This window comes from Mastacembelus armatus, chromosome 21, assembly GCF_900324485.2.
Source record: "Mastacembelus armatus chromosome 21, fMasArm1.2, whole genome shotgun sequence".
Classification (NCBI taxonomy): Eukaryota; Metazoa; Chordata; class Actinopteri; order Synbranchiformes; family Mastacembelidae; genus Mastacembelus; species Mastacembelus armatus.
In genome coordinates this window covers 14,112,199-14,139,784 of record NC_046653.1, presented here as the reverse complement: position 1 = coordinate 14,139,784, position 27,586 = coordinate 14,112,199, and the positions used below count along the sequence as shown (strand labels likewise).

Sequence of the window (27,586 nt, the reverse complement as noted above, 5' to 3'; positions counted from 1 at the left end):
CATTTCAGTTCAGTCAGCATTACATTCACTCGTGTTGGAGCCAAAACTATTCATCTGCGTGAAAAACTAAAACACTGGTACTGGCTTTCCTCTGGGCGGAACAGAAACTGAGGTAACAAACCATGATGAAGGGAGGTCACAGGCTGGAAGTTAGCTGACATTCACTAAATGCTGCTCCTTTTTGCCATGTGTTTACAGCACTTGTTTCCACAACCTCTCTGGCTAGTCCAGATGTTGCTCTGTCTACTTGGCTTTTGTGATGAGGTCAAAGGTAAAATTTGTGCATCAACCCAGCATGACTAAACTTTTCTGCAATTACTCTGCAGTCATACTGGGATTTGATTTGTCTTTCTACCCAGCATGCACAGTTTTATCTGAAAGCTTCCCTGGTTTTTCAGATATCGTCTTTCCACGGTTCCCCATGTCATTTCTTAATGACATTTTGGACAGTGGACATTTTAAGCTAGACGTGCATTGATATCTTTTTAATGGCCTCCTGGCTTTATAGGCATCAATTAATTTTCAAATCCTCGGTCAGCTACTTAGAAGAAGCCCATAATTATTGAGTGTTACCATAATGTTTGAAGAGTCATAGAATTTATCAGCTTGGGAAAGGTCTTCAGCTGACAATTCCTGATGATACAGTAATTCTTAATCACCCTTATAAGTCCTAACAAGACCATTAAGGCCTTAATGAAGTTCTGAGTGTTTTACAAGGAGAAGGGTGTCCAAACTTTTCCACATGCAATAATCACATGAATTTTTTTTAAGTTCATGAAATAAGGTAATGTCTGTTTGCCGCAGGGTCCAAACTTTTTTTATGCAGCTGTATATCAAATTCACAGTCCGCTAGCACATTTGTGTGACTGGCATCACTCTAGAAATTAATTATTAATGTGAAATTAGTTTTAAATGTTAAGAACTGTGGTCAATCTGAGCAGTAAATATTGTGTAGAAATGTCAAGCTGTGCCAGAATTTGATTTATTGCTTTTTGAAAGAATATGTTTTCAGGAGGTCACTGTGTAACTGGGGAAATGAAAGCTGTTTGCTTTAGCCTCAGGCAGCCCCAGTACACAGAGCCACCAATAAATGTGCATGCACACACCCACACACACAAAACAAGATGACAATGACACAAATTGTTGGTCTGCTGCTGCTTTATGCTTCCCATATGAATTTGTGGACAATCTTTAAAGTATTGTATGCACACAATAGGTTTGCAACTTCTCAAATGTGCATCTTTATGCTGAAAATGCTTATTAGGATAATGGTAATGCTACTAAATGCATCTAAAGTTAACAGTACAACAACCACTATACACAATAAATAGCAACTATTAGTTCGCTTATACTATGACCTTACTAACTTCCATACAGAATTGCAGATGGATTTGGGTAAATTTGTTCTTGTTTTGAAATTTCTTTAATGCAATGGAGGTTGGTGTGTGGTGCACTGACCATGATATTTAACAGTTCAAAAGCAAGTGAAACAAGGTTTTTCTTTATTATTTAAGTGAAATGTTAGAAGTATAATATTACTGGATAACTGAAAACATTCATCAATGTCATTTTATTGACCGTGTAATCAGAAACACATCAATGATGTTACACGTCCTGGAAAGAATAATGCCAAATCCATAAACATTGACTAACAGGTTATACTGCATTCGCTTGTTTTAAAATGGTCATGCTATTTAAATCCAACTTCAGCAGAGGTGATTCAAAGCTAGCAGTGAGCTTGGAGTGAAGCAAGTAAAGTTACTGTTCAGCAGCTAGTGTGTATAAAGAGGTCAGAATGCAATGCTGCCAGAATGGTGCATGTGATCACAGCAGCCATTATTCATTCACTAACAACATTGTGTCAGGGTGGGCCCTGGGAGTCTAGCCTCCTATTAGTGCTTTGATCCTATGTGCCCTCACCCAGCAGCCACCCACACTCTGCAGGAGCTTTCTCCTCTCAATTTTTCCTAACCAGCCCACAGAGACCACAAACACGGACATGGCGCACTGTCACCTTGCTCCAGTGAAAAAGGTACAGCAATGATAGGTATATTTCAGCCAGCAGCACTTTTCTTTAAGGGCTACAGTAGCAGGATGTCCTTCAAACAAAAAGTGTTAAAGTATGTCTGGTGCTTTTATAAAGGACTTGTATACCGATGTCTGAACAAACCCAGTTCCATCAGCACATTATATCAGAGTGGTTTTTTTCAGCAGTGTTGGAAAATTTAAAGCCCGGTGACATTAAAACTGAGGCACCAGGTTGGCAAAAGGGCATGAGCTGCACTTTTCTTACCGACATCCATGGCTGTTTCCATGAAACTCTTCTGCCTGGATGCAAATTCAGCAAGAAGTTTCTGCTGTCTTTCTCTAGCCCTTTGACGTCTGAAACAAAGAACAGGTAATATACAATTTGACGAGTATGTAGCAAGTGATCAGCAATTCAGTATTTAACATGACTTCACAACCAAATGATACTAATCGTCTATATGTAATAATAACTGCTAAAATATGGCTTAAAATCATTTTAATTCCAATTTAATCCCACCTTGTACTTTAATCATAACTTCACAGTTTCAGTGCAGTGGCCCTGACCTGCAGGCTAAGAGCTGATTATAAATTAAGTACTTAATAAGTGGACATAAACAAACTGAATGGCACAGCTCAAAAACTTTCAATGATAGCTGGCTTCAAAACTACTGACAACCAGCCTGAGGAATGAGCAGCAGCTTCTCACTGCCTCTCCCTGGTGGTTGCTCTAGTTCCTGTGAGTGGCAGATATTCTACCTATGCTTTTGTCAGAGGGTTAAAGCCAACCCCAAAAGAAGGTCATTATCAATTGTTGAAGCCTATTCCATCATCATTAGATTAGGTAAATAAGACACAGAGCAATATGAGAAAGAGGTTAAAAGCCACTAAGTTTGACTTGATGTTTGTTTATTTAAACTTCTAATGGACTGAACTTTTGTGGCAGAGGTAGTGGCAATAATCAAAAGCAGGACAGCACTATGTTAATAAAAAATATATATACATGAGTTCATGAGAAAAACGTTTAATCACACTTCCTTAGAGCTGCATTCTGTTTGACTCAAACCTTCTCAGATAGCTCTATAGACACAATATCAATATGCAAACACTGCAAACAGATAATGAGCGATATTGATACGCAGCATGGAGCGTGCCCATCTAAATCCACTATGGTGAATATGTTATGTATAAGGAAAAACTGTGCACTTCACCTCTCTTCTTTATCCATGGTTTTCTTGTCAGTGGGACTGTTTTTCTTTGGTGGCACCGGAGGACACACCTTTCCACAAACATCTTGGATGCTACGCTTGATTTGGCAGCTGCGCATGGCTGCTTTCGTGAGGATGCGCTCAATGGCTGTAATGCCGTCTCCATGGGCATGGCGGCCTGTGTCCATATCATCTAGCCAGGATGCCGACAGAGAGTTCTGCTTGGATGACATCTTCTGGTGGAGCTTTATGAGGAGAGACAGCATGCTCTCTCGGATCTCCAGAATCTCTGTCACAAGCTGGGGTGGTGTACCGGGTGGGACCCAGCGTGTTGAGGAGCTTTTGGGTCTCACAACCTGGGCGGCTTCAGTGTTGTTGCGATTGATTATTTCCTGGAACTTCCTCCTGCGCTCTGCCACAAGGCTGAACATCTGAGCTTCACGAAGGTTCTAAGAGATCATTGAAAATTTTTCTGTGAAAAGGCTTGCAATACCATGACAACATGCAAGTTGTATGGGTGACTAAGTGCGGCAATGTTAATGTTATGCCCTATGATTTAAGCTACAAGAATCCACTGCAAACACATGATGCTTAAGTAAATGCTGTCACACATATACAAAATCATTTTACAGCACTTGATATATATCAAGTGAACACTATGTAACACAATATGCAAATGGAGAGAAAACAGAAAACTTTGTGGCCAAGATCCCCTCAGAATTCCACCTGCATCTTAGGTGCTTTGGCAGATGTGTTTTTAAGCACAAACACCATCTCCTAAAATTATATCGCTAATGGTCTGATAGACATTGATGGATTGGAAAGGTTATTCATTACCATAGTACATGTAGGGACAATATACAAAAAGTCAAATGAAATGGCCATTATAAAATTTCAATTCATGCCTCATGAATACTATGCTATTTGAATTCCTATTGATAGCACTCAGAACAACCATATGCCTGGGGGAAATTCAAAGCATCCTGATATAAAAACCCATAAGGCATCTGAAGCACTGCCGTGACCTGACCTGACAAAAAAGACTAGAGCTGCACTGTTAAATAAACATACATCATACAGCCCAGTCATGGCAACATCAATCATACTGACATGCGGTTAAAAAGCATTTACCCAAACCTGCATTACACACGTAATTAGTTTCAGCAGTCAAGAGGGAGGTGAACTGCTGAAGCACAGCATAACACACCAAGGCAGACCTTTGAAAAACACAAAACGGATACGTGCACAGAAATTCTTTCGAATAAAATAGTAGACAAATGCAGCCGCAAAGCCATCACCCTTTTCTATAGAAACGGGTGTTGACAGCTACCTCTCTCCAATTCCCTGAAAGACGCCTGGAGTTCTGTGGAGCGAGTGAATGAAAATAAGCAACAGTAATGATGATATGAAAAAGGCATATGATGGTACCAAACAAACAATTTAAGATGATAAATACAATCTGTGTATGGCAGGGCTGACCTAAACCTGTAAAGTCTGACAAGTTAACTGGATATATAAGAAGTTTTAAATCACATTAAGCCCCTGCCAGTAGCCAGTAAGCCTTACACAAAAGGAACAGAAACAAATTACTAGCCTAACACCACCTCAAATAATCAATAATTAATGTTTTAGAATTCATTTGTTTAATCCAAAAAACAAACAAACAAAAAAAAAAACAAAGCGAGCAAAAAGTCTTTTTACTATAAAGCAGCAGCTTTACACATGGATGTGACACTATTTCTCAGCCAGGAGCAGAGACTTGATGGGGTTTTCACTGGTTGACTGGCAACTTCAAAACAGAGGCAAGGACAGACAAACTCAGGTGCATGATGGGCCGATGCCAAGTGTGACACTGAGTCCCTAAAAGCTTCGAATCAAACAACAGCAGGTGGGGGAGATGCTAACTTGAATTTAATCTTCACACAGATTTTAAGTATTTGAGACTCCACAGTACCTTTTCTATTTCAGTTCAGCCACTTCAGGCTGAAAACCATATATGACTAGTAATCTAAATTGGTAATGTTACTACAGGTACACGTGGTATATTAGTTGTTTCTGTGTGGCAAATAAACGAGTCAAGTGGGAATAAGAGGCATGTGCCGTTTTGTGCACTAGACTGTGAAAGCCATGCCTGACCTGCATGGTACTGGCCCACTGACTAATGCAGTGAAAAAGACACCAAAGCAAAACAACATGACAGCAACACAATACAGGCATGCACTATGCATAAAATCTAGCAACTAAGCATCAACACTGACATCACAACAGATGTGTCTGTAGACATCTGATGAATGTAAGTCCAGGCTCCCTGAGAAAAATATATCCTGAGCATAAGCAGCTTTGTTCCCCAGCCACTGGATTAATCTCATTTAGTTTGACTCCCAGTTGTTCAATGCATTGTAAATTATGGTTCTGTAATTCAGCTCTGCCTTTAGCATAGCTTCCTTTTACCTGGCCATATGAGGAAGCTTCAGTGCTGGTGCTGGGAGGGGCTTCTCTCCTCACTTCAGGGGCTGTTTCAGGAACCCGAACCCTCACAAAGTTGATCACATGGTGCAGATTGGAGAGGAGGTTGGTGCCAGGGAACCAGCTGTCATGGCAGTGCTCCTCAATGCAAGGCTCCTGGAAACAAGATGCAAACTGTAATTCTTTGCAGTCCACACAGGGAGAAGACAGATTGCAACTTTCAGGCTGAGTATCTCACCTCATCCTTGGTGTCTTGTAGTTGGTTATCCAAGCCCAGCTCTATCAGGTAAAGGACCATACACAGCACATGCTCAGACATGTTCTGATGATCCATCCATATCTAAAACATGACAAACTATTAGTTTAAACTGAAAAGCAAGCAAAACATTTGGTTAATTTCATCACCATTCTGGCATTTGAAAAAAAAAAAAGATCCCTGAGTATTGATATCGACTGTGTTATTGCATCTAAGCACACGCTCGCTTATCAACGCCTTTATATCTAGAGGCCTGTTAATTTTGTGCTGCACCCTCTGCATTTTGTCAGTCCTGTATTGTACCATTATCTTGTAACATGCCAGTACCAATTAACTGCCAAGTCATATTACTTGCACACCAATTAAATATGGCAAATAGAAGTGCTCCTGATTTAGCTCAAGGAGTAAATTGAGATGCAAGGGAAGGCTGAAAGGCTCACCTTGTAAAGGAGAGTGAATATCACAATGTGCAGTGTCTTGCAGTGCAACAGCTTGATCAGGCCTTTGTAACAGTGGTGCAGGGGGGTCCTTTCCTTATAAGGTGGCCATGGGTTGCCAGTGTGAATCCCAGACTGTTTCAAACTGGGCAACACCATCATCAAGGAGCAAAAAATAAAATAAAATTAAAAAATAAAAAATAAAAAAAATCAGAAAAACAGTCAGTGACACATAGAACATACACTCATTGGTTTATGCACTTGCTTAAATACAACAGAAGGCTAGATTTCCACAAAAAGCAAAACAAGTTTGATGAAGTGACACCTAACACTGTTGAGTATAATTCACTGTGTAAAAGATTTCAGCCTATGCAACAACAGCTGATGTACAGCACACTTGCTCACTCTATTAGTGATGATGGGATCATCGTTATATAAAACCAAGGCCAACTTTAAAGGCAATCCATCATATCCAAACAGTGTGAATGAGCAACATAAGGCTAGTATCAGACTGAGGGTGCAGTCTGTTTAGTATGTTTCAAGTCTGAGTCTCGGCCTTAGTATGTTTCAAGGAGAAATATGACTCCATTTCATGTTTTGGGAAACTAACTACTGGCTAAGACAAGCATATTATATTGTATGTGAAATAAGCACAATTAACTACACAAGTGATCTATCCACTATCTCAATTAGAGTTACACCCAAATGACCTAAAAGCCCACTATAAAAAGGTTATTTTCCCCAGCTACCATTTCAAACACAGGAGCATCCAGTGAAAGACCCCTCTGGAGTAATTAGCATCTCTATACATTCCACTGACATTAAAGAAAATGAACTCCAAGGTATCTGCTTCACCTTCACGGACATGTTTGTCTTGGGAGATGTCTCTACCGCAATCAAAAAAGAAAGCTTTCTTCAATTCTATTACAATTTAGCCTGAAATATTGATTTTTCTTGACAGCTATCTAATTGGAACCAACACCAGTATCCAGTAGGTCTGGCCTTTCTTATCATGTGCCTTCATGAACAGGTGAGAAAGGTGACCCTATAACACTGAAGAGAGCATGATGCAGGTTGGCTTTGTCAGGGATAGCAGAACATGAATTATCCAGCAAAAACAATTGAATACTGTTGATAATGCAGATAAAAGGGCATGAAACAATAGACAGGGATTTTCAGAAGAAAAAGTGGTTCATTAAAAATCCCACAAGATATAAATAAAACGTGTTTTGGGAGAAATCAGGGAAACATTATTAAACTTACAATGCTGAGTATCTGTCCATTGCTGACTGGACGTCACGTCGATAGACAGTTCTGAGTACAACCATGATGGGGTCAAACTCCTTCTCCCACACCTCCGCTAGTTATGAAAAATGAGATAAATACTTTTTAACCTCTGCTTACAAGTGACATTGATTCACTAACTCTCTATTTCACCTTCTTTATGTTATGTAAATGGTGTAAGCCTGCCCCCAAGTGGTCAGCTGAGTACTAATGACACAGATGTAACACTGATGACTTTTGAATCTAATCAGACGAAACACTCATCATTTTTAGGAACTGATACCACAAATGAGAACTAATGCATATGGCCAGAAACACAATAGGCGCTGAGCAAAGATTTTCTTTAGTGCAATGATATTCTTATGAAGCTTATGATTATAAGACAAGGCCACTTTGTAAAATCACATAACATCACAATGATTTGGTCGACATTACATGACACACAATGCCATTTTTTAAAAATATATCTGCAGTATTTCCCCCATTTTCTCCCAATTTAGAATATCCAGTTCCCTAAACACTGCAGTCCTTGGTATCATTAACACTAGCTTTGCCCAGTGGAGGGCAGCAGATAGATATCTATGGCTCAGCTGAAGGTTCACGCTGTTCCCTAGTTATAACCCATATTTGTAGATGCCACACAAGAACAGTTCCTCCCATCCACAAGCCGAAGCTTTCCTTGAGCACATGAACAAGCCTAGGAATTGAACCCTAGGTTTTTGGTGGGGTGTGTATATGTGTGAACTTGAAGTTTGTGCAAATTCCCCATTAACTATTCCAGTTAAATATGTAATACTGTATTGTATAACACTCATTTCAAAACAGGTCTATTGTTAAAATTGGCTGTTACAAAGAAATAACATCCACTTGACCAGAAGTATCTCACCTTTAGGTGTGTACATGCCCTGCTGCATGGAGCCTCCAGGTTCAAACACTGGTGCTTTGAAGTCAGCCACAGCAGACAGCATCTCCTCAAAACTACAACTACCTGGTACAATGCCACTCTTTGGGTTGGGATTCTCGGGAATCTAAGAAATCACTAAGGAAAAAGATTATGCTGGATGACTGAACATAGTTGCTACTTAATGTGTGCATGTGTGTGTTTTTTCAAGATTTGAAGGATACCAGGTCTAACAATGCACTGTGTGTACGGTCGTTCATACACAACTGTGAGACCATCTCAGCCCGAAGGATCTCATCATCCGTCATCCCTGTTAGAGAGAATAAGAAGCAAAACTTTAAGACAAACCAAGAATTTTTTTTTAAGTATATCTGTTGGACAAATGAACAGAGAAACATTGCAATACAATGTGACAGTCATATATTAAAGAGCAACTTAACACTCCCTTCTGTTTTTGCTGAGCTACAGTGATTTAACTTCTCACTTATTTAATCAGCTTGCAGCAATGACGTACAGATGTACGCAAGGACACTGTCACGTCTCTCTATGGTGTGGTTAAAGATTTAACAAAATACACCTCTGATGACACCCAGAATCACTGCTGTCAGAGCCAAAAACGTGAAAATTTCACCCAGTGAAGGAAGCAAAGCACAACACAAACCTGATATTTTGAATAGTCAATGCAGTAAAGGTTAATTCAAAAATCAAAAACTATTGGCATTTGGCAGCCTGGTCAACTTTGAGCTAGCTGTACTTCGAGATGACAGCATTTGTCCACAAACAGGTCTTTCACCTGTTACAGTTTATTAAGAAAATACATACAACTAGCTAAAATAAACAGATGATAAAGAAATCTACACCTTAAATGATTTGAGACACACATCATAATGTCTCAACATATTGTGAAAATGAATATTAAAGTGGATTAAAGTCCTGAAACAGCAAACACACGGTATGTTTTACGGAAGTGAAATGTACTGTAGACTTATTTTATTATACAGATAGCTGTTTTCTCTTTTCTTATTCCTTGTAGACTGTGTGTATCCTTTGTTGTACCACTTACCCAGATGGATGCGAAGGCTTGTCAGTATCACAAGGAAGGTCAGTGCTCCCTCTAGCATCGGCCTCTCTTGCTCAGAGTCTAACACAGCATTCTGATGCTGAGATGCCATGGTCAACAGGTCTACCACTTTAAATCTGTGTGACAGAAAACAGCGAACAAGTGTACAATGCCATTAAACTGTGTGTGTGTGTGTATTAAAAAGCATTATGCAATAAGACAAAAAACATGTTTGAGACAGTTTACCTCTCAAAAACACTTGAGATAAAGTAGTCTGGATCTAATCTTGATGCACAAACCTGTAGAGTAAGAAACAGATGTAAGAATGAAAATTAGAACATATATAAAAAGCCAGCACTGTATGTGTTTCAGCAATCCTAACCTGGAGCAGATAGATGTCTGGGTCTATCATAGAGTTGCAGAAGTGTGACTGCACGTAAGTCATAGCCTGTCCTTTGATCTGTAGGCCATTCCTGACCCACATGTTGCTGTGGATCTCTGACAGGCATGCCTACAACCATACAAAACAACATTTCAAATAAAACATGGCTGAAGGGATATCTAGGTGAATACAAATTTACTAGTCTACTTACTCCTACTGCTGTCATACAAGTCTATTACTATACCTGGATTTGGAGTGGATGCACCATAATCTTCATAAGCATCTCTTGGTCAGGCAGGAGGCTATCCAGGTCGAGGCCTTGGCACTTTATAGCCTGAGAATTTTCAGCCAAACGATTAACTTTCAAACACATAAAAACACACACGAATACACAAATACTGTGAGCCATGTCAGTTATGCCTAAAGAAAGGAGAGCCACTGACATACCTTACTGAGGAACATGGCATAGTAGCGGTGCAGGGGCAAATGAAATGTCACCTGGTTTGGAGCAGGCTGTAAGAGATATCACAGTTCCAGAAACAGAGGAGGAGAAAGTCTGACTACAAATACTATAGTTTAAATTAAATTCAAATTTACCTCATCAATGAAGCCAATGGCATCAAACCAGATCTGGAGAGTCTCCAAACAATAGCGTACTACTGTTTTAGTATATTCCTGTGTTTCCTGTAAACAGACAATTTAACTCATTAAAAATTCACATAAAGGTTATGCATCCAGAACATCAAGATGCATCTTTTCATTACTCCTTCAAACTCATCAGTAATGCACAAAAAGCAGGTGTTGTGTGTGAGATTTTGAGACAGGACCTACTTTGACTTTGCAGTGTGTTAAGAGACCCCACATTGGCTGTGCACAGGCCTCGAGCTCTGCTGCAAATGCTGCATAGTATGTCTGAGACTCAAATTCCACATGTTCATTCAACTCCCTCTTATTCAGGTTCATACCTATCACAGCAGAATTAAGTTAAAAAGGTTAGTCACAGTGCTATATGGACACTTAATGCTAACATAAATCATCTCAATAATAAACTTGTTCCATGGAGACCTCTTTACCCCTTAATATGTGTTGTTCATGCATTTGTTAAAATATCTCCATACACATGCACACATTTGTAAATCCATCTACTATCTGCTAAATAAGCTATCAAAAAGCAGAATTTATTATTAAACTAGTGCAACAAACATGCATTCAGTGTAATGGTGACACTGTCCACATAACCTCTGCAAGAGGATACTCAAGTCTGCTGTGCAAAGGTGAGTGTTATTTTTAGGGTTGTGGCAGAGTACACATGGCAAATAAGCAGCACTAACAACAATTCTAATTCAGTGACAAAGTGTCATACAACTAACAACTCACTTTTTCGATCAGGCATTATTTTTAGAGGATAGATGGGGTCTCCCTTTGTCTGACTAATCCTACTGCTGACGTAACTGCATCATTTAAATATCAACTGTTGTGGCTGACCTTATGGCATATGGATCTCAAATGACAGAGGTATTATAGTGACAGTCATGTAATGGGTTCATATGAATTTTTACCAATAAATTTCCGTCATTTTTCCATTCCAATTTTTAATAACACATTCTCTGAAATGTGTGTGTACAAGAAAAATAAGAGTATCAGCTGGGTCAAACTTAACATAACTTTAAGGATGAAGATTCTCCTAGATAATACTGACAACCTCTGTCATGTGATCAACATCCTACATTTGGCAGCAGGTGTCCTCAAATTAGTAGCCTGGTGAAATAGGCAAAAATTGAGGTCAGAACTGATTGACGTACAGCAGCAGCAACCTGGTGCATGATCTGCACGACTGTAAGTTAAATTAGCATTTTAGGAAAATGTACCAGCAATTTGCACTTAGTTATTTTTGACTTTCCAGTCCTGGAAAAGTATATTTTCATATTCCATGACTTTTCCAGGTTTTTCATTAGCGTACGAACCATGCAGATAGCTTGATATTGTTAAACCACTATTATCTCAAAAGATATAAGAGACTGGTACAAAAGTGTCTGTATTAACAAGGAATAGTGTGTGATAAAAAAGCAGCACCTCTTTCATTAACATTTGTCTGAATTCTCACACTTATCTGCAGCTAACAAGGTTTATTTACAGCCAGTCATGAAACCACCCTGTTCTGAATTAAAACTTTTTGTTGCTGAAGCAACTGAATGCTGCTGCAAACACAGTGAACCCCCAAATCACCACATAAGTATAGTTAAAATTTACCATTTGACTTACCTTGGAAAAATGAGACAAAGCTCATCCAGAGCATCACCAATGAATGATCCTCCAGGAACTTTTTCGCTACACTTTGGTGTGAGAGGATGTTAATGAAATCACTAACTAATGGCCAGTAAGTGTTGTTTTTCAAAAGTGCCTCACTACAGTTCACCACCACATGCCGATTGTTCTCTTCATCTAAAATAGAAAAACACATACAAACACATCAGGTACTGACATTTAAAAGTGACAGTTTAAAAGAATCAGACAAATATTTGGAATTAAGCCACTGTATTCTCAATTAGCATTATTCAAAAGCCAGCTGCCTATATAAATAAAGATTGTGTGCTAACACACACACACACAAACTAATTAAAAAGTCTGATAATTAACAGCTACATTTTATTTCTGTGAAATCAATTTGTTTTTTCTTCTCACATTTTTCTGGATTCATGTATCACTGTTTGCACTACTAAAAATAAAGAGTGTAGTCTTTATGAATACAGCGCTAATGATGAGTCAGTATTGTAAAAATAATGACTGTGTGGTATTGTCATCCATGCCTCCCAGCCCAGTCAATAACACTGGTTCTTCTAAGTTGGTGCACAAAGTATGAGAATTTGGGAATTGACATAAAAGGATTTTTAAACCCAAAACTCTGTTTGACAGCACCTGCACTATAGTGGCAACTTATCACCTGTGAACTTATCCACAACAGCCACCTGCTTTGTTCTTTATAAAACTATTCTAAAGATGATGTGGTGTTTCATTTAATGCAGTTGGTCAACTTACCCTGAAGTTCGCTTTTGATAAGGCAACTCTCCATCATGTACAGAAGGACTGTGACCATGATGTCCAGCAGATGACACTCCTCTGTCACATGTCGAGCCAGTTCCTCATTGCTGAACAGCTGCACGCTAATATGTACAATGCGATTGGACATGGTATCTGACTCGTGACTTTTCATCAGCGTTTTCATGATGAACGCGTAATGCTGAACAAATGTTTTTGTAAACGTGATCTGCCAGAAGGAAAGAGGAAAAACGCAAAAGACAATTACAGTGTTGCATCTTTTCAGGAGAATTTAATTTTGTTTTCAAAACAGAGGAACACATTTAATAAATACTTCAGACTATGCCATGGCAATGCAACTAAATTATATTACAACAAAAGGCCAAACATGCACCTGACAGTGAAAGTAGATTTCAGATAACTTAACATGGAAGAAAATACCTTATAATCTTGATCTGGCAACATGTTTAGCAAGAAGGTGACCATCTTCTGAGGAAACTCATATTTTATTGTCCAAAACAGCAACTCCTCCAGAAAGCATTTATGCTTTAGAGATTCAATAACACATGAATCTGAGGGCAGAAAATACATAATATACATAATAAAAAAATGGGAGTTCATGTAACATGTATTGGGGCATTAAATGTTCCGTATATTTACCTTTGGTACTGCTACTCAGCTTAACTCTCTTCCTCTGGCCAACAGACTGCCCTGCATCTTGGTCCTCCTAGAAAAAAAATAAAAACAATTTAATTTACCAGGTTTGCAAAGAACTTAAGAGGATATATCTAATATGTTTTACATTTAATACACAATTTTTCACATATTAATAAACAAATGACAGAATAATGTTTTGAAGCCTAAACATAAATTGTAAGTGATAAACGGTTTTCTGTGTTTGATGCTGACACAAACCTCTTTACTAGACTCATCTGGGCTTCCTGGTGCAGTGGTTCCTAAGGTGGAAAAAAACAAAAAAACATTTACACTATCTATAAGCTCCCATTGGCAACATCTTTAGCTACTGCACAAACAAATGCAGATGCCACATATATAACGGCTAGCAAAACCAAAATCTGTTTTAGCAGGAGTATTCAACATAGACTAAGGTGAGACACATGAATCTCTAGCAGTAAGATGTGTGCTGATTTGGCGGTAATATTTGTTTGTTTGAAATGAAATGAATCACTTTTAAAACAGTTTTCAAAGACATTTTCAGTGGCTGACACATGATGACAATAAAACCTTAACAATTAATATAACATGCTAAGATTATCTTACCCAATAGGACCATTTCTCCTGTGCCTCCTTCGGCACCAACAGTGACATCAGCAGTAGCCCCTTGGGCTTTCTCTTCCACCGACACAAGACCTGAATTCTTCAGTGCTGACAAATACTTATCATAGTTCTTTTTAGCATACAAATTATCTTCTTGGCCTGCAACAATCAAACAAAACATGGTGCTCTGTAACTACTATAATGCAGAAATCTTTCAAAGCCAAGTAGATGTAGATTAGCAATTCAGTCACAGAAGGCAGGGCTTAAATGTGTTTTTCTTATTTCACGTGTTTACATTTTTATAATTGCTAATATAAATCAAGAAGAATCCATCTTGTCCCTCAGCAGGATAAACTGTACTAAAATAAACAAGACTAAAGAAACACTAGCACAGTAAAATCACGTTGATAACTGAAAAAAAAAAAAAAATACTGCCTAATGCCACCAAGAAAGAAACTGTTAAAACAAGGAAATTTAGAAATTCTTTATAATATTAGACCTACGCTATTCTCACAGTCTAGGTATTTACCCATGCTCAACTCCTTGAATGTTTGCTGATTGGTCAAGATCTTTGTCAGTACAGTCCTCATTGCTCCTCCCATCTTTGTAAGCTCCTCCAAGAAAGAGATCTGAGGCTCCAGCTGCTGCAGGACTTTCTGTAGATCCCTCTCAGTTGAGGTGTCTGGTATACCAAGATAACAGATATTGAGTATGAGACTCAGTACTTTGTTAATGCAATTGTTGAAGCGTTGTACAACCCTGGTATCCAGTTTGCACAGCAAATTATGCACTTGCAAACGGGAGATCTATGCATATACAATACCAATAAAAGATTTGTGCACACCTTCTTATTTATCTTTGTTGCTACTGCTTTTTTGTAGTAGTTCTGGACTTATGTTGAAAGAAAAAATGTGTAAAAGAAATTTAAATATATATATATGGTTTTGTTTTTTTTTCAAAACAGCCACAGTTTTGTTTTGATAACACACTCTCTCAACCATCATTATGAGATAGTTGCTTGGAATGTTTTCCCAAAGGTCTTGAAGGAGTTCCCACATTCTCACATATGCTGAGCACTTGTTGGCTGTTTTTCATTGATTTTCTCATCCAGCTCATTGAAACCATCTCAACTGGGCTTACATTGGGTGAATGTGGAGGCAAAGTCATGTGACGCAGCACTTCATCACTCTTCTTCACACTTAAGATATGTTTTGGGTCACTTTTCTGTTGAAAAACAAATAATGAACCCACTAAGCACAAAGTGGATGGGATGGTGTGTCAACGCATAATGTTGTGGTAGCCATGCTAGTTACCATAAGTGTCCCTTTACTTCAAAATAAATTGCCAGCAGTGTTACAAGCAAAACCCACCAAACACCATGACATCTTCTGGGAACCGCACATTCAGATACCATCCGTTCACCTTCTCTGCATCGCACATAACACTGAAACAAAAATCTCAAATCTAGACATCTGGATCATATAACAGATTTCAACTGGTCTAATGTCCGCTCCTTGGGTCTCCTCTTCATAGTGGTCTCAGTAACTCAACCACAAAGTCTCCTCTGCCATTAACTAGTGATTCCAGCAGCTACTAACCTGAACTGCGTCAATGAGAAGGAACTCTCTTCTGGGACTGCCCTCAAGAAAGTCTGTTTTATCAACATTTGATGGTTTCTGCAACTGCACTTGAAGGAAAAATCCAAAGTTCTTGAATTTTCCCAACTGAGCTTCATGACTTAAAATAGTGACTGTTGGTTCTCTTTGCTTAGTTGAGCAACTCTTTCTGTACTATGGATTAATAAGATGACTGAATAGGGATATTTTGTGTATATACCAAATGATATATACCATGATGGTCTCAAAATGCATTAAGAAGCCAAAAAATTAAAAAATAAAAACTAAAAAAAAACAAAAAACAACCAAATAACTTTCGACTCCTGTTTACTGAAATCCATTCCAGCTGACTACATCACGACACTGGTCAAAATATTACCAACAGAGGCTAATTTGAGAAATCAAGAATATGAAGTATATTTTGCTTTGTTTGGCACCTTTTTGCTTACTAGACAATTCCGAATGCATTATTTCACTATTTGTTTTACTGTATAAAATGTAAAAATCAAAACTGAAAGCGTAGTATAACACATTTGTTCCCAGGTTTCTGAAGGATGCAGACATATTTGAAATAATTTCTAACACAACTTTTGATCTTTGGTCTTTTTTGGTCTTTGTAAAGAGAATACTGTTTCCTTGAATATTCACCTGGTTCAACGTATCCATCCCTCAGATACTGTATGATACACTGGATAAAGCGTGGAAGAACCATCTCAGACATCAAGAGAAGATCTCGAGGTATCAAGGGAACATTTTCCCCTGTTCTCAACCGATGCCGTCGGCAAAACCTGTCAGAAAAACAAAAACATGGTGATGATGCAAATCTCGCTTGATTTCAAGGGTTCATATTTCTTTGAATTCATGAGCAGCTGAAATCATTCTAACTGATGACATTGGAAATGAAGCACAGTTAGGATGGAGGCTCCTTAACTTTCCTCACAAACCAGAAAGTTCGGTTTAAGCAAAAAAAAATTTAATTTGTGTTTGCAATAACTGTGATCATATAAATATATGAACATTGTGTTATGTTGAAGTAATAAATGGTTGGGATTAGGTAAGCATTCCAAGAATCCCAGAGGTACTTTAATCTTTGCCCATATCCAGTGTGATTCATTCTGGCACACACAACTATGACACCTCTTGCTCACATCGCTCAGAGAGTATTTGACACATGTTGAACTGAAATGTCAAAACTTAACTATTGAGCAGGCCACTGTGCATCTAACATCTGCTTAACCCTGATAAAGTCGAATATCACTATGTTTTTGTACTAAACGAAATGTTCAATTTGTGGCAACAGCTTGTATCCAACTCTTGAATACAACAATTGAAGAGAAAAAGGCTATCTTCAAAAACAGAGATATAAGGAGCAGGCAGATACACAAGTATTTAGTTTTAGCAGCAATTAGATTAACACGTGAACATCCTGTAACTATGACAACAGTTATAGGGTAGCCTTAAAAAGACAATATTAAGGATTAAATTCATTTCAATAAACAAGCTCCCAAAACAAATCTGTTACTTCTTGATATTTTGCTGGTATCAGTAAAATATTCATACATGGTAACCTCCAGTGATGAGAATGTGAGAATGATTGTTATGATCAGCAAGGCCTGAGAGAGATGCTAAATCTGGGGTTTCCGATTAATAAACGACTGTAAATGCTTGACAGTAATTCGGCACATAATTACATGGAAAATGAATTCACTGACTAAGAAATTTGATTTGCTAAGTTAGCTCCTTTTCTACCAAGACCTGCCTAAACGACAGTAGCTAAGCCGCTAGCATAGCAAGCGGAGCTAGCAGCTAGCTCGGACTTACCCAGTCTCCCGCATGACATTACCGTCTCCACAGTCACAAGCCCCGCCAGCCTGGCTCCTGAACATGTTGAAATCATGGCCCGTGTGGTCTCCGTTATTGAAGCACTCAGCACACAGCGACATGCACGGAGAAATGCCACAGCTCCGGCATCGATATGCCACGAAATTAGCCGTCCAAACCAAGCCGCACAGAGTCGCGTTGTCGTAGGACCGGACCGTTTTGCAGAACTCCTCGAAACCGTCGCCTCCTGCAATGAGACATTTACACCAGTCGAGCGCCTCGGAGTCCGCAGCTGGTTTTTCGGGATTTAGCACGGCGTCGAGTAGCTCCTGAAGTTGTCGGACCCCGGCGGTATTGTCAGTCCGATTCAAGTCTGCCTTCAAGTGGGCAGCAGTAGCTTTCTTGTCCCGGCGCAGCAGCAACGCCGCCATCATGTACTCCAGCTTGCTGTCCACAAATTTATTTTTGTTGTCTTGATGCCATTATCTCGGCCCTTCTCGCGATACGACTCGTTACGTCGCTGTTGGCTGGCGAATGTATAAAAGTAATTTATGGCCCGTGTGCAATAACAACACACAAATACATCTAAGTTAAGTATTTCTTGCAATACAGTCTCATTTAAGAAACTGACATAGCCAAATCTAAATGTGTCCTTTTTTCCGAACAGCTCTGTTTATGTTGGTCTGTTTTGCTTTCTGTTTCTAGGTAACTGATTTTGGTACCGTCCTTCATCATCGTCATCATCAGATAAGACAGGGTCAAAGCATGGATATAGTATAAATAATCAATTAATTACATTCCCAGTCTTATACATTTGCAAGAAGATTGTGTTGTCCGTATACTTTATATCAATCAATAAATAAATAATATACTTTATAGCATATTGTATTTATTAGCTATTTTTGGTACTTACTAATTTAGGGTAACTCTCATTAATTATTAGTATATTTTTTCTGGCACAATTGTATTCTAACAAACAAATTTGTGTTTGAAATTTTGCATGTAATAAATTAATTAATATATAATAAATTAGAACAGAAAGTTCAGGGAGGAACGAACGAACTGCACATTTGCCGGATCGAGGTCGGATTGTTTTGGTTGGTGCACACTTCCTTGCGGAAATCAAACTTCAGCCGTGCTCACAAAATAGCTACACACATCAATTATAAGGTAAAGAACAGAGTTTGAAATAAGTTGTTGCTGCGTTGTCGACCAAGGGGCACACATTGAGACGTCGCAGTATTTAGTAATGAAACTTAAAGAGTTAGAAAGTCATTTACAGCAAGTGGACGTATTTGAAGAGCCAAAAATTCTCCTTGAGCAATATCCAACCAGTCCTCATATTGCAGGTGAGGCAACAACGTGTGATCATTGATAACGTTGATAGCGGGTATTGTTCTCATGACGTCTCCTTGTTTCTGCAGCATGTATGCTTTACACAATCCAGAGCACGTTTGAAGACATCGAGGGTAAACTAGTGGCAGATTTGGGATGTGGCTGTGGAGTCCTCAGCATCGGAGCCGCGATGCTTGATGCAGGGTGAGAGCGGCTGACCTTCACACTGTTTTTACGCTGCACTCAGCTTTATCCCTCATTTCATGTCCTCTCACTTGCAGTTTCTGCGTTGGCTTTGACGTAGACAACGACGCACTGAACACATTCAGAAGAAACGCAGAGGAATTTGAGATTACCAACGTGGATCTGGTCCAATGTGACCTGTGTTCTCTGGAGGTAGATGCTTATGCCAAAAAGTTTGACACTGTAATAATGAATCCACCATTTGGAACAAAACACAACCAAGGTGAGTAATCGATTTCAAGGGCTATTCTACTGATTTATATTGCAATTCCACTGGGGGGAGTTCAGAAAGACATAGGCAGGTCAATGCTCAAAATCGATTTAGCAGAAGTCGACATCCTGACTTTTAGTCCCTATTGTGTGTCAAGGTGCAAATTCCCATAATGCAACTCAATAACCTCTATCAGTAAATCCGCTTATTCCTTAACCAGGGTCACAGGGATCAGCTGGAGCCTATCCCAGCTCTCTTTGGGTGAAAGGCAGGGGTACACCCTGGACAGGTCACCAGTCCATCACAGGGCCACATAGAGACAAACAACCTCACACACTCACACTCACTCCTATGGGCAATTTAGAGTCACCAATCAACCTGACATACATGTTTTTGGACTGTGGGAGGAAACAGGAGTACCTGGAGAAAACCCACACAAGCACAGGGAGAACATGCAAACTCCACACAGAAAGGCCGCTACTGGGTTTCAAACCAGGAACCTTCTCGCTGTCAGGCAACAGTGCTAACGACTTAGTGCTGCCCTTCCAACAGTAAACCCTGTCTGCTAAAAACCCATGGCTCTCACAAGTTCAATCTGGACATAACAGGAGTTATTTTTCTGGTAGATCGGCAATCCAGTATTTACGACTAGACAGCATTCATGTCAGACAGTTGCTGATGGCAAAATCTCATTAAAAATATTCACAAATCATTTTTTAGTGTTTCATCTCCATTTCAGTCTTTTATTGTAGATATTGTTTGCTCAGATTACTGAGATTTTCATTTGAATTAAAATCCTTTGTATCAGAAATGTAGCACAGTATTTCAGTCTGTGTTTACTTACATTGAAAACCAAACTCAAGTTTAGGAGAGATCCATATTTTTCTTTGCAAGCACCTCTTTTAACCAATTTGATGTATGTGTTTCCAGAAACATCTGTTATTTCAAGTTGAAATTATGACTGATATTGACAGGAATCATTTTTAAGTGGGAAACTGATAATCATAGTAACTTACAAATGAAATCTTTGAGACATTAGAAAGTTCCCTTCAGATCCACAAAAAAAATGTCTGTTTTCCCAGACAAAGAAGCTCCTCTTGTTTTAATTAAATCAACCTTCATGTGAATCAGTGGGATGGTTATTTAAACCTGGTGTAAACTCATTGTGTTGCATACAGTTTTACATTGCTTCTATTCTTTATTCAAGGGATGGACATGAAGTTTCTAAGGGCCGCTTTAACAATGGCAAAAACATCAGTGTATTCACTTCATAAAACATCAACACGACAGGCAAGTCCAGGATCTATACCAGTCACATTAGGTCCAAGTCAATTCACAAGTCTTCATAAGGAAACACTGGCAGTTGCAAGTATTAAAGACAAAAACAGTGTTACTACATAAACGCATAACTCCTTATCTGTTTCTAGCACATACAAAAGAAAGCTAATGACTGGGGAGTAAAGATGGAAGTATTAGCAGGTAAGAAAACGTTTACATATTTTCTACCCTTAAAATATTCAAAATCTGACTACATATTTTTGTTACAGAGCTAAGATATGACCTGCCAGCATCTTACAAGTTCCACAAAAAGAAATCGGTAAGATAATATGCTAGATCATGCCACATACGTTTCCAGCAAATGTCTCAAGCTGTATCAGACAAAACATTACATATTTAGCCAAACCTTTATTTTTAGAAATCTTTTATTTGCTGTTTGTATATGCAAACTTAAAAAAAATGGCAAATCAGACGTTTTCATCACTCAATGCATAATTTCTAGAAGGGGAAAAAAAAAAGTACTGTGCACAGATTCTAGATGTCACACAGGTCTTTCAAAACCAACTGAAATGTTTGGGTGAAATTAAATTACTAACTTTATGTTGAGTATGATAAAATAAGACATCTTAAGAGCAACGCAGGTACACAAATCATGAGAGGCACATTATAAGGGGACTTAAAAGGCTGAAAAATGACGCCAAGCTTTGCAAACTGTTCTCTAGGTTGACATCCAGGTTGACTTCCTACGATTCTCCAAAGCCTGAAGCTTCCACTGGAATGGATTTAAGTTGTCTCTGCATTTTTAGCATTTATAATAAATGTTTTCAGAAAAGAAAAATTCTGGTTTTGACTATGATCCATTTTCAGTTTTGGCAATCTTTGCTGCAGGGCCATCTGGGTCTTCTAGTTCTCTCTTTGGGGGCGTAGGTGCTAGAGAATCAGAATACATTTTATTGCCAGGTACAGCAAAGAACACTTTACAGTATTAGGAATTTGTCTTGATGTCTGGTGCAGACATATATACAGATATGAAGTATGTACACAATTTTTTGAATACACTAGAATAAAATACTACACACACACACACACACACACACATATATATATATATACACACATACAGAAAAGCGAATTTGCATAAAAAGTAGTACCATTTAGAAGGTGCAAAATAGATAGGAACTGACTCAAAATGTTACAGGAAATAAATATCCTTACATCAAACAATATTATCAAGCTCTTAAACATGCTAATCTTACCATCCTCCTCCTCGTCACTATCAAATTTCATCTTTTTGCCCTGGTATTGAGTTTTGCCTTGATCTCTGCCACCTCTTCCCCTTCGTCCTCCTCTTCCTCTGCCACCTGATCTTCCTCTGCCACCTATAAGACAGATGAGATACATCAGTATTAAATAATACTGTAAAACACTTATCTAGAATCGCTTATTGGTTTTTAAATAATTAATGAAATTGGCATTTACCTCTGCCTTTGGACCTGCTGTAAGATTCTTGTTGAGCTTCAATGATCTTCTTCAATACCTCTTTCTCCTCCTCTCCCTCAAGAATCTGCCATGTAACACTATTTTCTTTGATTTTCAACTCTCCTCCATTTGCCTCTTTGGCCTTGTCAAATGCCTCCTTTGCGCTCCCGTCAAAAAGGAGGGTGCCCTTGTTGGAAGTAAAAATAGGAATTTTACATCTCTTCACCATGAATCCAAGAATTGATGGTGGACTTTCTTTACCTCTTTGGCTCCTCTTGTAAAGTCAACCCACTTTATCTTTCCATGTCCAGAGAACAACTGATGAAAGTCCTCTCTTGAGACATCTTCAAGTTCTCCTGAAAACTTCAACAAGCAACCTGTCTGTTCGTCCAAAAGCAGACCCTAGAACAGAAATTACAACTTAGTCAATGTGATCATACCCTGTACCTATGAGCACGTCCCAGTGACGGAACATCAGCTGGTCAACACTTGAGGGGATCTTACCATTTCTTTTTCTTCTGCATGTTTCTGTTGTTGCTCCTTGTCCCTAAGTGACATTTTTGGGAGGGGTGTCAGTAATTTTTCATAACGTGCTTTATTTTATGGAGAAAATTCTATTCATTTTGTACTCACTGTTTTGCTTTTGCTTTTGTCTCTGCTTTGAACTGTTTTCGCTCTTCTGCTTTCTTTGCATGATAGTCTTCTCTGGAGGCAAAACAGCAATTTAATTTACACCGTACAAATTCAGATGGTGGTTTTCTGCATGAACACTCTGCAGTTAAACACAAATTTGAAATGTTCAGCCAAATTTAAGTACAGCAAATCTCTGCTTAATTTCTGGAACAATCACAAAAATAAAACAAGTGTTTGAACTTGAGTTAGGAGTGTCAGATTGTAGGCCATGGGAACATGCAAACACAATGGTTGTGAAATGTTTCACTGTAAAGAGCCCTCATTTTGTTTTTCTGGTATTTACTTTTTGAATCATATGAGATTTAACTAAACATTTCAATAACATTTAGAGTCGGGACTGAAGGCCATGGCTAAATTTCTTGAGTAGTTTTTGGTAACTGTCAAGCTGTTAACTATTTTCCCCATATCAAATACATGTCCAGTTGTTATGCTCCACAAATAACTGTATATGGTAATAAGGCCCGACAAACTAAAATGACGCAAAATTTTTCAAATCTATTGAATTTAGCAGCATTAAAATTTTCTAAAGTCATGTTTGTACCACATTTTATCTCTTGTGCCGATTTAATTTTGAAAATAAAAAACAGCATTTGTCTACTACTTTAAACCAAGATGCAGCACAACTCACCTGGCTAACACAAGCAACTCATTGTCCTTGAATGATTTTATATCTGAACGCTCTAGGAACTTCTTGGATGACTCTTCTGTGTCAAAACAGATGAACACTGATCCCTGTGAAGACAGAAATGATAAAAACCTCCCCCAAAACACAGGATAAACATTTGAATGCTACTAAATGCACTTTGCTACACTTTTTACCTTGAACTGCTTTTGCAGGTTCCTCCTCATCTGAATGTTTTCTATGGTGCCTTTCCCATTCAACCACTCCTGAACCTCATCAAGGGTGGTTTCAAGTGGAAAACCTTTCTAGATGAGAAGAAATAAAACATTACATATGTCTGACACAGCAAATGGCAAGACGTAAAGTTTTGAAATATTACACTGTAAAACTATCAGCACCTGAATGAAAGCAAAAACATGCAATGTAAAAGTTAGGAAAAAAATGGCAATACATTACAAAGATGAAGAAACAATTTGACATAAAAAATATCTGCCAATATACAGCCAGAAAACAAAGGAGGACAAGAAATCCAATTTAAAAAAAAAAAAACTTACAATGTACACAGATTTGTGTTTTAGAGCATCTTTGTATTCATCATTTTGTTCAGGTAACGGTTTGTTTGGAGACCTCCTGATTTTTGTCTTGTCTTCATTGATTTCCAACAGGCCAGTCCTTGATTTCTGAAGCGCTGCAATAATGACGTTGCTGTCTGTGGTTAAGGTCTTCAGTCTATAAACAAAATAAAAATGTGTCAAAAAGTCTGAATAACAAGTCATGTGTAACCCCTCCACAGGCATTTATTCAGCATCCAGCCTTGGACGCTGCACATCATTTAATCACTTCCTTTTAATGGTTATGTTGATCTTGGCAAGCTACAAATTGTCTGTATCAGTAATCAGTAATATCCAGGTCCACCACCAGTACCACTCAATTCAGCAACATTTGACTTTGTTCATAAGATACGACTGTGGGTGTATGCTGTGACTAAATTTGATCATGCTGGTAATGCTTGCACTCCAGAGACAGAGTGAGGGCATTTTCTAATCTTGACCTGCCTGTCACGGCTCATACACTGAGTTTGCAAACTGATTAGTCATCACAGGCTTTCTTTTCTTAGTCATACAACTGGATTTCCTCCCTTTCTACCAGCTGATTGATAAATTGTACACACAACCACTTTTTCTGACGGTTTGAGCTCATTCTTGCCCTCCTACATTGTTACTGACACTAGTCATGCAGTGCTGGTGAGACCCCAATAAGTGATATTAAAGCACATATCTCCTCATCAGCCAATAAAAACAATAGTATGTTCCACTCAATTTTGCAACAGCCTTTGAGATGGTTGCAATCATTCCACAAGTGATGTAGAGATGAATCCCACATTGCTGCAAGAACGTGACAGAATATTGTTAGTTTAAACTACAGTTGTTTACTAAAAAATAAAAAATATGAACTGGCACCAAACTAGTATAGGCCGCCTTTAGGAATCACTGACCTTTCCCACTCCTTTCAAAACTGGAGTGTTTGTTTAATTATGGTTTACAATGGACTGAGCCTAACATTTATTGAGTTTGTGTTGTATGTGGTGTTTGACTAAGGCTAAAACATGAGAAGATGTAGTTTTACAGAAATTAAACAGAGAACACAATAAAGAGAAATGCAACCAACCTATTGAACTTTAGCATTGTCTCCAAAGGGACCCAGCCATCATCAAGCTGCAGCTGTTCTTTGAGAAACTTGTCCCTCGGAAGATTGTGATCTCCAAAGTAGTACTACAGGTGAGAATACAAGACATTTTATTAGATTTATGTTACACACAGTTATAAAATGTGCATAAAAGTTCAATATCAGAATTACCTCTATTTGTCGTGCCACCTTCATCTCAGTTTGAGACATCTCTTCTTGATTTTCTGCCATAATTGTTCTGTGTGTAAACAGTAACCCAAAAATGTAATTCAAGGTTAAAAAAAAAAAAAAAAAATCTTATGACACACATTTCTGAAAATTTAAGTCCTAAAAAACAATGTCTGTCCATCACTAAGTATTTACTTGTTCTAGTTTCTTAAATGTGGGGACTTGGAGCAGTTTCTAGTCTGTTGGATGGAAAAACAAGCTAAGTGAAGAACCTTTGGTTCTGGAAAGGTTTGGCCCAGAGAAGATTGTGGTGTTTCTGGATCATGATAATATATGGCTTCTTCTTTGCATGACAGAGCTTTAACTTGCATTTTTGGATGGCATGACAAACCATGTTCACAGGCAGCGATTTTTGGAAGTATTCCTGAGTCCATGCAGTGATTTTTAATGCAGTGCCGTCTGAGGGCCTGAAGATCACGGGCATCCAGTATTGTGTTTCGGCCTTGTCCCTTGCACAGAGATCTCCCCAGATTCTCTGAATCTTTTGATGTTATGTGCTTTAGATGCTGATATATTTAAAGTCTTTGCAATTCCATGTTGAGAAAAATATTTCTGAACTTGTTCAGCATTTTGTAGACACAGCTTTTCACAGATTGGTGAACCTCTGCCCATCTTTACTTCTGAGAGACTGACTCTCTAATATGCTCTTTTTATACCCAGTCATGGGACTGACCTGTTGCCAATTAACCTAATTGGCTGCAAGATGTTCACCCAGATCTTCTTCGTTGGTACCACTCACTTGGTCTGCCTTTTGTTGCCTCCCTCCCAACTTTTTTGAGAGTGTTGCTGCCAACAATTTCAAAATTACCTTGTTTTTTCTTAATATGGTACATGTTCTCAGTTTAATCATTTAAAATGTTTAATATGTTCTATTGCGAATTAAATATGGGTTTATGAGATTTGCAAATCATTTTATTGTTTTTATGTAGATTTACACAGCATCCCAACGTGGATATTTGTTGAAGGATCAAAACCAGTAATTGACCAAAATGGGCTCTCTGGATTATTCAGTGTAACCTTTTTTCTTCCTATTTTTAGGATTTGGACTACAACCTCAGCTTTCAAACCTCAGCACTTCTGTGAAAACAAATAAGCTATAGAACATAAAGATTTTTTTTTCTAACCTTTGAGATTTGTGTGAAACAGCCCTTTACATTTGCCTATTCCTGCCGTAGGAATCACAGTTTATTTGGGATGCAAATAATAGTAATCTCATAAACATCATTAGAGATCTGGTTATACATCTTAGTAAAGATTCAACGAACAAACTTAAAAACCAACAAAATGTGAAAATCTGCAGTTCGTCCAGTGAAGTGCTGTTTCCATTTACCCTGATGTCATGCTCGATAGCTAACCTGCTAGCTTAGCTTAGGTGCAGATATACATGCCGTTTGTTTTTACGTTCAAAGCCAAATCGCCAGCTTTTTGCTACTAATTACGTTGACAGTACTTGCTTCATTCATGTGCGGTATGAAGTTAAAAATATCTAAATTAACGTCACTTTTTTCACGTGAAGCTAAACAAGTTATTTACACGCTGCGACTAGCATGCTGTTCAAACATGACGAGGACGCCTGCTGTGTTCTGCTGTAAACTCCTAAGCAGTAAAGTATAACAAAGCGTCCGCTTTAATAAAGCCTGTAGTTATACTTACATGTACTTTGCGTCGGTGCTAGCTGCGGTTTTTACTGTTTAATCCTCAAGTCTTCGCTTGTCTGTTCGCACGTTGTGCAACTGCGTGCTACGGAACACACCGAGGCCCAAAAAGGTTAGCATTAACGCTAGCGCTCCTGTCGCTCTTCGTTAGTTTGGATGTGAGCCGCTTCTCCCGGTGCTGAGGAAATCTGTGTGATGGAGGTCAAAGCCGCAGGGTGTCGCTGAAGGTCGGTCTCAGTTTTAATACACAGTAGTGGACACATTATAGGCGTACAAATATCCCCACAGTGATTGATAGGCTACTAGTAATTTATTAACATATTTATGCATTTATTCTTTTATTTACATGAGTTTTATTAAATTTTGCGCTGGTTTTATTTACTATT

General features: G+C 38.5%; 3 protein-coding genes across 6 annotated transcripts in view; 1 reads left to right on the top strand and 2 right to left on the bottom strand.

Annotated features, from left to right (window-relative positions):
* Nucleotides 1-18,483, bottom strand: part of ubr3 (ubiquitin protein ligase E3 component n-recognin 3) — a 36,361-nt gene extending 17,878 nt beyond the window's left edge. For 2 of the 3 annotated variants that reach the window (XM_026295282.1, XM_026295283.1), the window contains exons 1-25: nt 17,771-18,483; nt 16,598-16,737; nt 14,863-15,015; nt 14,337-14,492; nt 13,971-14,011; nt 13,716-13,782; nt 13,497-13,627; nt 13,056-13,284; nt 12,282-12,461; nt 10,851-10,984; nt 10,617-10,703; nt 10,467-10,532; nt 10,264-10,353; nt 10,020-10,148; nt 9,884-9,936; nt 9,641-9,774; nt 8,802-8,887; nt 8,563-8,704; nt 7,656-7,752; nt 6,396-6,537; nt 5,938-6,039; nt 5,685-5,855; nt 4,564-4,596; nt 3,237-3,682; nt 2,294-2,382 (exon numbers count right to left, since the gene is read on the bottom strand). In XM_026295282.1, the coding sequence (XP_026151067.1) occupies nt 2,294-2,382; nt 3,237-3,682; nt 4,564-4,596; nt 5,685-5,855; nt 5,938-6,039; nt 6,396-6,537; nt 7,656-7,752; nt 8,563-8,704; nt 8,802-8,887; nt 9,641-9,774; nt 9,884-9,936; nt 10,020-10,148; nt 10,264-10,353; nt 10,467-10,532; nt 10,617-10,703; nt 10,851-10,984; nt 12,282-12,461; nt 13,056-13,284; nt 13,497-13,627; nt 13,716-13,782; nt 13,971-14,011; nt 14,337-14,492; nt 14,863-15,015; nt 16,598-16,737; nt 17,771-18,204 (3,532 nt within the window). In that variant the 5' untranslated portion in view covers nt 18,205-18,483. The remainder of the gene's footprint in view (nt 1-2,293; nt 2,383-3,236; nt 3,683-4,563; nt 4,597-5,684; nt 5,856-5,937; nt 6,040-6,395; nt 6,538-7,655; nt 7,753-8,562; nt 8,705-8,801; nt 8,888-9,640; nt 9,775-9,883; nt 9,937-10,019; nt 10,149-10,263; nt 10,354-10,466; nt 10,533-10,616; nt 10,704-10,850; nt 10,985-12,281; nt 12,462-13,055; nt 13,285-13,496; nt 13,628-13,715; nt 13,783-13,970; nt 14,012-14,336; nt 14,493-14,862; nt 15,016-16,597; nt 16,738-17,770) is intronic. The other variant, XM_026295284.1, reaches the window with a different exon arrangement.
* A 371-nt stretch (nt 18,484-18,854) lies between these two features.
* Nucleotides 18,855-21,673, top strand: mettl5 (methyltransferase 5, N6-adenosine). The gene is made up of 7 exons (XM_026295992.2): nt 18,855-19,119; nt 19,195-19,309; nt 19,387-19,571; nt 20,767-20,849; nt 20,987-21,038; nt 21,107-21,156; nt 21,560-21,673. Exons 1-7 carry the CDS (start codon nt 19,020-19,022, stop codon nt 21,599-21,601), a joined length of 627 nt encoding a protein of 208 aa, XP_026151777.1. The 5' UTR covers nt 18,855-19,019; the 3' UTR covers nt 21,602-21,673.
* On the bottom strand, nt 21,245-27,361 carry ssb (small RNA binding exonuclease protection factor La). 2 transcript variants are annotated; one of them, XM_026295991.2, is made up of 12 exons: nt 27,199-27,361; nt 25,489-25,568; nt 25,300-25,403; nt 24,186-24,360; nt 23,829-23,936; nt 23,638-23,741; nt 22,950-23,021; nt 22,821-22,863; nt 22,578-22,718; nt 22,317-22,503; nt 22,094-22,216; nt 21,245-21,767 (listed from the first exon to the last, which is right to left on the bottom strand). In XM_026295991.2, exons 2-12 carry the CDS (start codon nt 25,546-25,548, stop codon nt 21,688-21,690), a joined length of 1,197 nt encoding a protein of 398 aa, XP_026151776.1. In that variant the 5' UTR covers nt 25,549-25,568; nt 27,199-27,361; the 3' UTR covers nt 21,245-21,687. The 2 variants fall into 2 exon arrangements, with proteins under 2 accessions (XP_026151776.1, XP_026151775.1); XM_026295990.1 differs by having other exon boundaries at nt 25,489-25,555; nt 27,199-27,360.
* Between the last annotated feature and the right edge of the window lie 225 nt (nt 27,362-27,586).